Source organism: Perkinsus marinus, assembly GCF_000006405.1.
Source record: "Perkinsus marinus ATCC 50983 genomic scaffold scf_1104296937140, whole genome shotgun sequence".
Classification (NCBI taxonomy): Eukaryota; Perkinsozoa; order Perkinsida; family Perkinsidae; genus Perkinsus; species Perkinsus marinus.
In genome coordinates this window covers 308,452-317,491 of record NW_003213889.1, presented here as the reverse complement: position 1 = coordinate 317,491, position 9,040 = coordinate 308,452, and the positions used below count along the sequence as shown (strand labels likewise).

Below are 9,040 nucleotides of genomic sequence, written 5' to 3'. Positions count from 1 at the left end.
GTCTGAGAGTATCGAGATAGGCGGCTCACGATGTCTGCCATTAATACTCTTATTCGAGTTCAAGTGCACCGTTGGCGCTCTATCTGGCCCCCGGAATGCCGAAAAGAGGCTGCATGAAATCAAGCGTGTCTTGGACTCAGCTCAGTCTAGAGGCATAGCGTCTAAGGATTGGCTTGAGGTTGGTCGTGATTGCTGACCGTTCTCAGTGACTGGTCGCCCGAAGATACTCACATCTTGGTGCTTGAATCGGCGTCCGCCAGCGTTAGATGTCGCGGGTATGGTTTTGTCGATTCTAACCAGTTCACCTGCTGATGCGGGCACTATGCTGCCGGTCTATTATCGAGAGTGGTTACGGGCTCAGGAGGGAGCTGATGACTCGACGCTACAAGTAAGACCGTTAGTCTCATCGACTACGGAGAGCAGTGCTTCTCAGATCCTGGGCACCTTGTTGACTCTTCTGGAGGAAACTATGAAGAATAATGGAGTTGCATATCTGAAAGAGGTACACTGTATCCATTCGGATATTTGAGTACAGTCTGATTGACCAGCTCTCAGATCGGGTATAGTGCGGAGGAGATCAACTGGTTACTGTGTTACTCATGGGACCGGGCAGTCCTACTATACAGGTGAGCTACCATGCAATTATGTACCATCTCAGTCGTTGGATTGCTTGATGTTCTTTTTTCCTCCTAGTACAGCGGCTTCGTAGCGGTAATGTATCTTTATTTGTCTCTCAGACGATGTAGTTATATCCTTGCTGAGCGTATGATGAGCAAGAGCATGTCGTTTCTGAGATTTGCCCCTCCCGAGACCAGAGATTCCCTAGGAGGTGGGTACAACTCGCCGAAGCAGCTTCCCAGCTCGTGATGATAGCAATATTAGCAGGTCTCATGACACAAGCGTATGATCAATGCTTGCAACGGGTACCGACATAGCAGCCTCAGTGGACTGTCTGATCATTAGGGAATCACCATGTGGTTCGCCGCCGTATCGTGTCCAGTCATGATCCTTGGTGACCTCTTCATGTTTCTCATCTCAACCTATTGCGTCAGAGTTGAATGTGAATCTGTGCAGTCGAAGTCACCGCCGAGTCTTCGTCTATGGAACGCACTTTGGCGGCACCACTCCAGTACGGAACGGCAGAAGTCACTGGTCTCGCAGTATGTGGCTGGGTTTGAAAGTGTCTCAGTGTTTTGGTGGCCAAAGGAGAACTATACTCGCGAGCCGCGCTACGGAAATGTATATTCTCCTCGCGACCGAATAGAGTAGGCGTCAGCTCCGAAAGCTGGTCCAGCGAGAGTCCGACACCAACGTGTACAGCTATGAGGCGTTGCATAGATGGCATACTCTGCCGAGTATTGTCATGATGAGCGATCCTGATGGAGTGCTTGGGTGCGACTGTGCTAGTCTCAACTCGCCTTCATGGCTGTCTTTTTTCTCTGAACCTCTAGCTTCACGAAGCTTCAAACCTTGGCACTATGTTTCAGGCGAGGATAGATCTCACGTTACAGATTGAATATGGCTAATGGAGTGTGAGATTCCGGACGACCAAGAGGTTCGGGCGAGCTCGTTTGTATTTGAAGAGCACTGTTCTGCTTGCACACGCAGCGTCCTGAGGCAGGTACGCGGCTTCTTCCTTATCGCAACTCCGGGGTTTCCGTGGAGATGACAACAGCGAGGCCTAGAGTCCCACAGAGATGCCCTTCTAGTTTTCTGTATTGAATTACCGCGCAATAGGATGCTCTTAGGAGCCGTATCTGGCGGGCATTGTGGTGGCTACTTCAATAGTGACTTTAGCCCGAATGTGCTATACCTTGCTACATAGCTTACGTTATATTCTTTCTGTCATATGAATGGCCCCTGGGTGTTTCTTTTTGGATGCTCTCTGCCTTTTGTTCTCGTCAATGTAGCATGAGTTCCACTCAGTCGGCGACACCGCAGGCCGCTGGCCGCTCTCGTTCATGACGTGATATGGCCTCATGTAATCCACTCAAGCGGAGTTCCGCTAACACTGAAAACGCATATCACAAAAGTGGCTCTCATCCGGCTCCACAGCTCATTCGTTGTTAGTGCGTGCTAAACTGCTGCTACATCCTCCGCAGAGTGTGAGATCTTGATGTTTATTGTATACCTACCCCAAGGCTTTGGATCGTGTCCCTCGTCACCAATGCCACTGCGCATCCTTTTCTACCTTCTCGCTATCATCACGACAGTCGAAGCATCAGAAGCTCGACACAATGCTACTACAGTGACAACACCTACTGATCCGTGGTTCTTCGTTATGGTGAGGGACTGTACGTATCGGCTCTGTGAGGCGCCCACTCTGTCGAGGTTATCGACGCTGGATCAAGTGGATCACGTATGAAAGTATTCCAATACCGTCTACCTCCACCAATTGATAATTCATCGGCGGCGGACTCATTCGACAGATACATCGTGTGTAAGCCCAATAGCGTTAGTAGAGGGAGACGAGTGCATTCCATCCGGGCTGACTCTTCTCGTGAAGATGGTCCTCCAGTGTCTCAGATGTATCACTTCAGTCCCCGAACTCATCGGCTCGTTTAAGACATCGCCTGGTATATCTTATTCGGCGTTAGCACCTAGTGGTGTGGTGAAGTCATTGTTGGCTCTAGTAGAATATGCCAAAGGTCGACTGGCTGCTGTGAGGCCATTCTGGAAATACTTCCCTATTTACTTGAGGGCTACGGCTGGTACGGAAGTGTGCTCTGAGTGGCTCACCATGATTTTCTGATTTTTTGTAGGAATGCGAGATGTGGTGCCAGCCCGACGAGATGCTCTGATGAAAGAGTGTATTCGATACCTCAAGGAGACGCCATTCTATTTTAGAGAGGATTACGCCCAAGTGTTATCAGGTGATTATTCACCACGCTTAGGCTGCTCACTTGTGAAAACCAATTCCAAAGCAAGATATTCAAGAGCTTCACTGAGTATTCTCATGCTCGGAGCTGTGAGTCGATCGGGACCGCGAGAAACGTACCCGTTCAGGCGAGGAGGAAGCGGCTTTCGGGTGGTTATCTCTCAACGCCGATAACCGCACGCTTGCCGGCTACAATCAAGACGCTAGTCTCGGTTGGCTTGATATGGTGATGATTTTCATGATGGTGTTGCATCACACGTTAGCCTCAGGGAGGAGCCTCCTTCCAAGTCGCCTTCGTCCCAACACGAGCGCATTATGTCTTGCAGAATCTCTTCCCTCTAGCTTTGTCCCCCAGAGGATATTCCTCCATTCGGTGAGATCCCTCGAGATGTATTCAGCCTTGTCAGTTCCCCCTCTTCTATGAACAACAACCTCATTTCTTTTTCGCAGACTGTACACGAAGTCGTATCTGCACTATGGTTTGGTTGAGGCTAACAGACGAGTGAGCGCCGCGATAATATCGAAGGAACTCCTGAGGGTGAGATCCCTCGATCGGATAGACGATAATGGGAGAGCGAGTAGTCTCCCTGCTTGATCATGAACCTTAGGTGGACTCTGTGTCAACCATCAACAATCCCTGTTACTTTAAAGGCATGGACTACCAGCCAGACTTCGCTACTGCACTATTCCAAATACCTTTGGCAGTAGTTATGCGAGGCACTGGCGACTTTGGTACCCATTGTTCCTCATCGGAGATCATTAACAGGGTTGATTCAGATAAGTGTGCATCGTTGGTACGGCAGCTGTTTGGGTCGAGCAACACCCTTTGTTGGGTTAGAGATTGCACTTTCGACGGTGTGTATCAACCCAGGATAGATAACACACGATTCGTCGCGGTCAGCAACTTTGCTACGGTAAACCGGTGATGCAGCGAGCTGATGGAGTCACACTGGACCGTCATTGAACGACGTGCATCCCTCAACAAATATGTCCTTATGGCATAATAACGTTATTTGCCCTGTATGGCAGGTGGCAGACTCACTCGGCTTGCACGCTACTGGAAGCCTTGAGGAGTGGCACCAAGCAACCCGGCGTGTATGTTCTATGGCTTACAAGGAGTTCACGACAACCTATTCACACGTGAAACATCGACGTCGAGATGGGCTCTGCTTTGACGCCACTTATCTCTACGTTTTGCTTAGTGAGGTACGCATATCAACGGCTTCAGTGTCGTTGGTGCTTCTCGACACATCCTTGTTACTTGCAGTTTTTGAAGTTCGGATCGGCAGTAAATACAACTCTAGAGTTTAGAAAGTACACGAGATCTGGGATAGAGCTCGACTGGACATCAGGGAGCGTTACCTACACTGTAAGACTACAGTGTTAATTTTTTCGCTCCCACTTCGAATAAATGTGTTCGTGTCAACTGTAGGCGAGCGCTACGCCGACAGTAACTATCGCAGCTTACAGGAAAGAAGTTTCGCTGGCATATGTTGAGAGCCGGGAAGGCTTTCTGGGGGAATTGAGCGAAGAGGTAAAGGAAGCAGTATAAGTGTGTGATACGTGAGGTTGATTTTAATACGTGTACACAGTACTCTACACGTATCGATTCTTATATGCTACACGGTGTAAGTATTGGAGTTTGCGGAGTTGACTAATATGCTGCATGCTGCATGCTAACCTCCCTCGTTACATCCGACACTTTCCTTGTCTGTGAGGATGTTGTTTCTCGATAGGCTTTGAATGCTACATTTGGGGAGACAGGACTCCGAGGAACCAAGCCTCTGTTCGTGGATGACTCCTTCCCACCATACTCGAATGATGATGATGAACTACTTGAGGAGTTGGAGCTCGAGGAGCTGTTATCGTCGAGGTACCGCGACATCCAGCACAGAACTGGTCAGCACATGGAAGGCATGCTCGCCGATGTTCTCCATTCGACGCTGACCACAGTCAGACAAACTTAAAAACTTTCGCTTTTTCTCAGGGAGCCGGAATTAGCAAGGATACCAGAACTGGATATTATGACTTGATGGCATCAAGTTGGTGCTTCGTATTCTTATCGCGTAGTCGATGGAAAAACATCGTCCCACGTGGAGCGATGAGGTATGCGAAGCAGGTTTACTCATCAGGCAACTCAGTTGCCGCAGCTGCGCTTTCAGATACGTGTTTCTATACGAATAACGCTTAATCATGAACCATCGCAGTACTTGTACGACCACACGATACTGTGAATCTGCATTATCAAACTTCGCACTTATTTGTAGAGTTCCAACAAGTCAAATTACTTCACCACATGACGCTTGGTATCCGGGAGGAAAGGACCCCCTGCCTTACTACCAGGGAAGAAGAAGTTGGACGTTCCTCTCATGACCCAAAATCCCCTCAGCTCTGACGCACTCAAGTGCCTGATGCAACTCATCAGAACCCAGGAGTTTGATGCCGTCAAATGGTGTCTACATTTCGACGTGTTCATTTTTGTTTGAGAACCTGGCGCCCCGTTGCGGGTATCATCACTGTTCATCGTAGATCGGTTATTGTTACTTGACCGTCTGTGACGGAAGTGAGGTATCGTATCCGATACAGTAACTGAGGCAGCTGACAACGCGGCGGATGCTCAGAATGTGAAACAAGTCTTAGTGAGATAAGATATTGTGAGAGATGAGTGTAGCATCATCCAAAGGGGATGGATCACTGTCTCGAATCAACACCAATCAACTTCTTCACTACCGCATATACCGGCATCGGCGGTATCAGGAGAGAAGACATGCTAGCTTGTCCACTTTGAAATACTGCAACCGTTTCCATGACGAGCTGAGTACCAAAAATAACGAGGTAACAATATTGTTTGAGTGCGGATAATAATGTTAAGATGTCCACAAAAGACATCGCAGATCCTCACTGGACAACGAATGGCACTTGAAGTGGCATAAGTTGTCGTCCGTGAGATAAACGATAATCGAGTGCCGCCAATGAAAAATAAAAATAGCAGCAACGATAGGACGTAATTTATAAGCATGCTATGAGCCGTTTGCTCCATCGATCAACGATGCATCAGATCTCATATATGTTGTAATTTGGGAACTCGTGGGGTTCATGATCGTGCTGTAGACGGTCTCGGAATTGGTAACACCATCTTCTAGGATACAATCCCTGACAACACGGGTAGTAGCAGCGACACCGGCAAGCTTTCCATGCCTTTGGATACACTTCTCGGCATTAGTCCTCCGCGGGTCGTCGGCAGGATCTTCCTCCCAGAAGTCGTAGTTAGTTTGCACGAGATACCACTCGTTGCCGATGGACTTCTCGCCTTGCTTGCCCAACAGCAAAGGCTTGGTCCTGGTCCCATTAGCAAACACCGCAAGTCCATCCTCATCTCGGGTTATAATAGCTGCTTCAAAGCTGGATCGAGCACCCACCATAGCGAAGTATATCGGGCATGAGAGGGGTTTGTTGCTTGTGAAGTCAATAGCCCCTTCGAAGTCGAACACTCCATGATGTTCAATCATGTCTCTGAAGAACTGCATGATTGGCACCCTCCCTTCCAGGATGTAATCGAACAACTCCTGCTTAGTTGGGTGAGTTCTATAGGTCGGATAGTATCGAGCGTTGAGCTGAATAGACAGCTTCCGAGGCACTTCAACAGTGATCAAAGATGCAGTCACCCAAGCGATTCCCGCTGCTTTGTAATTGGGAATTCCGTTATGAGGAACATTGATGACGTCAAGGTTGAGAGTCATCAACGCCGCATCAGCTCCTCGTGCTAAGGGAAAATCCATATTTCGACCATGGACAACTGTACCGCAAGTATCAGCAACCATAGCGGCGGTACACCAAGCACCTTTGGAATCTGATGAGAGTTCCGGGTATAGCAAAGCCTCCAACTCCGCAGCGTACATCAAACCTAGAAGATAGTGGACACTAACGTAATGACCAGAGCTAGCGAGCTCAGCAGAAATGCCTTGCAGCTCTCGCAGCTGCACGGGAAAGTATGTACTGGCAGCACGAAACAACTTCTGGTAATCACTGTCGTCCAACTCGAGAGCACCGAAGAGGGTAGTATTCATCTGGTGAAAGAAAGGCTCGAAAGACTTCCCGTAAGGGTGTTTATCTAAGACAGCTCTCACAGCCGGCTTGAAGTGCTCCTCCGGAGCCAATGACAAGTCAATAGTGACCGTAGGAGCTTCAGGAGGCAGAGCGGTATGAGCCTCCCCGTTGAGATCGCAGGCAAGTCCTTCCAGATAGCTCCTCACACACAGCACGAAAAGCACTCTGCTAAAAGTTGACCTTTTCCCCATCGATCGATTATAAGTGGGAAGAGCAGAACAGTGTTGTGACAGAGGCTCTGTCAGTGATAGAGTGACAAACTCTCACGGCGCACAGATTGCGTGAGACTTCCCAGCGTCGCGCGGATCAATGGGCACATTAATAATGTGCCCATTCATGTGACATTATACTGGTGTAGGGTCGGCTGACTCAAACCCCGTAAACCCTCAAATAGGTTGTGTGAGTTAGGCATCAGAAGATGGGGAATGACAGCAAACAAAGCCTCTTAGGAAAGGGTGCAATGAACGGGGCTGATCGTGCGCGTGTCATAACCGGCGTCACGATATTGGGGGCGTGAAGAACATGAAACCCTTGGGGAAGCCCTTGAAGTGGGGGAACGACACAGCCGTCCCTACTATGGGTCGGGTCCAACACTGCACGGGTGAAAGAGATGGGTCGTGTAACACGACCACGACGTAGGCAATCACAACACGACTCGCGTTGTGATGGCCTAGCGATAGTGCCTAGCGCTTCATCTTGTGACTCCGCACAAAAACTATACTACAGCTAGTGATAATCAAACTGAGCATCCCTTGGAGACTCCCTCATCGTCTTGTACTCTCTCCTAGTGCGTCTACCCTAGCGCTGAGCTCCGTTGCCTCTGTACGCATGGAGATAGAGTAGTATCCGTGTGCGCTGAGGCCAGGGGCAGTATGCGGATAGTGATTCATGAATCTTATCCATGATTCAACTCACGCTCTGGTCCGATTCATGATTCAACTCACACCTTGATTCGAGAGAACTGATTCAGATCTTTTCTCAGGAGAAAGAGTCGAGATTTCTGAGTATGAGTACTTGAGACAGAGTAAGATTACGGAATCATGAGCAAGATCCTTGATCCTTGATTTTAATCAGCTGCTGAATCCGATTCCTGATCCTTAATCACGATTCAAGATTCAAATCTATACTCAATGGCTGATTCAGAGTTTTCGGCACTGAATCAGAGTATTTCAAGTTAGTTGAGGCCCTGGCAGCGCTCGACACGTAAAAGCCCCTCCGACTCGAGAGTGTTGGGTTGGAGAACCGAGGCGCCATTCAACGGAGGCTGGATTTCCAAGTGGGGCGACGCGAGATTACCAATCAGTCTGCCACTAGTCTCAGACTACTGTAGTAGCTTTAATGACTAATCAGGTCGAATATTCATATATCATCGCGATGACCCTGATTTCTCGTTCCAGACTCTGCAACTTCGATTTCAAAACTAAAGTGAAAACAATTTCCAATTTAGGAACTTCAAATCGGACACATACGTCCCAACTCACCAAGAAAGACTTCGAGACTCCAGATTGAAGCCTTGCGTTCAGGACAGCCTAATGCTCCCTTGTTCAATCGAATATGATAGCTCAGGGCCTGAGCCTCAGGCTCGGAAGAGGAAGCTCCTCTCGTGGATTTGAAACTATTTTCACTGAAATTTTGAAATTGAAGTTCCTGGACATTTGTATCCAAAGTGGAGTTCCTCAATTCCCCTCGATAAAAATCGAAGTTACTAAACGAGAGCCTTCAACTCTATCTCGCCCGCCGCTCCAAATAGGCGTTGGAAAGATGTAGACTTATGGCCGGACTAGCGTTGAGTAATCAAGTCTACACCTTTTAAACTTCTAGTTCGTTTTTGGAACCATCAATTTCGTCGGGACGCGCGCTAGTTGGAGGTACGAATCCGAAACGGGAAGATCATATTCATAATTAGAACTTTCAACTTCGTCATAGGACATTCAAGTTCGTCCGAAGTCGATAGGAAGTTCAAGTTCGTGTTAATAGAACATTTAATTTCGACTTTCGAATTTTCGAGTTCGTCATAGAACTTTCAATTCCGTCAAGTACACCTTCAGACCTTCA

The 9,040-nt window shown here is 48.4% G+C and overlaps 4 protein-coding genes across 4 annotated transcripts in view; 3 read left to right on the top strand and 1 right to left on the bottom strand.

Annotated features, from left to right (window-relative positions):
* Positions 1-2,540: 2,540 nt before the first annotated feature.
* Positions 2,541-2,711, top strand: Pmar_PMAR023368 (hypothetical protein; the record flags this gene model as incomplete). The annotated part of the gene is made up of 1 exon (XM_002783202.1): positions 2,541-2,711. A coding segment is annotated over one exon (171 nt), but the record flags the coding sequence as incomplete, so codon positions are not given.
* A 53-nt stretch (positions 2,712-2,764) lies between these two features.
* Pmar_PMAR023367 (Ectonucleoside triphosphate diphosphohydrolase, putative) lies at positions 2,765-4,911 on the top strand (the record flags this gene model as incomplete). Its single annotated transcript, XM_002783201.1, has 10 exons — positions 2,765-2,873; positions 3,007-3,104; positions 3,148-3,251; positions 3,329-3,416; positions 3,487-3,582; positions 3,908-4,084; positions 4,146-4,247; positions 4,311-4,412; positions 4,615-4,751; positions 4,866-4,911. 10 exons carry the CDS (start codon positions 2,765-2,767, stop codon positions 4,909-4,911), a joined length of 1,059 nt encoding a protein of 352 aa, XP_002783247.1.
* Positions 4,912-5,500: 589 nt separating this feature from the next.
* Pmar_PMAR023366 (Acid ceramidase precursor, putative) lies at positions 5,501-7,212 on the bottom strand. Its single transcript, XM_002783200.1, has one exon. The coding sequence runs from the start codon at positions 7,174-7,176 to the stop codon at positions 5,899-5,901; it is 1,278 nt and encodes a 425-aa protein (XP_002783246.1). The 5' UTR covers positions 7,177-7,212; the 3' UTR covers positions 5,501-5,898.
* Positions 7,213-8,756: 1,544 nt separating this feature from the next.
* Positions 8,757-9,040, top strand: part of Pmar_PMAR023365 (kinesin heavy chain, putative) — a gene marked incomplete at both ends in the record, with an annotated part of 5,135 nt that continues 4,851 nt past the window's right edge. The window contains 2 exons of the mRNA XM_002783199.1: positions 8,757-8,775; positions 9,034-9,040. Of these exons, the coding sequence (XP_002783245.1) occupies positions 8,757-8,775; positions 9,034-9,040 (26 nt within the window). The remainder of the gene's footprint in view (positions 8,776-9,033) is intronic.

What these genes read in the sequence shown, in the direction of transcription:
- Pmar_PMAR023366 (XM_002783200.1), bottom strand. Translation starts at nt 7,176, where the DNA reads ATGGGGAAAAGGTCAACTTTTAGCAGAGTGCTTTTCGTGCTGTGTGTG.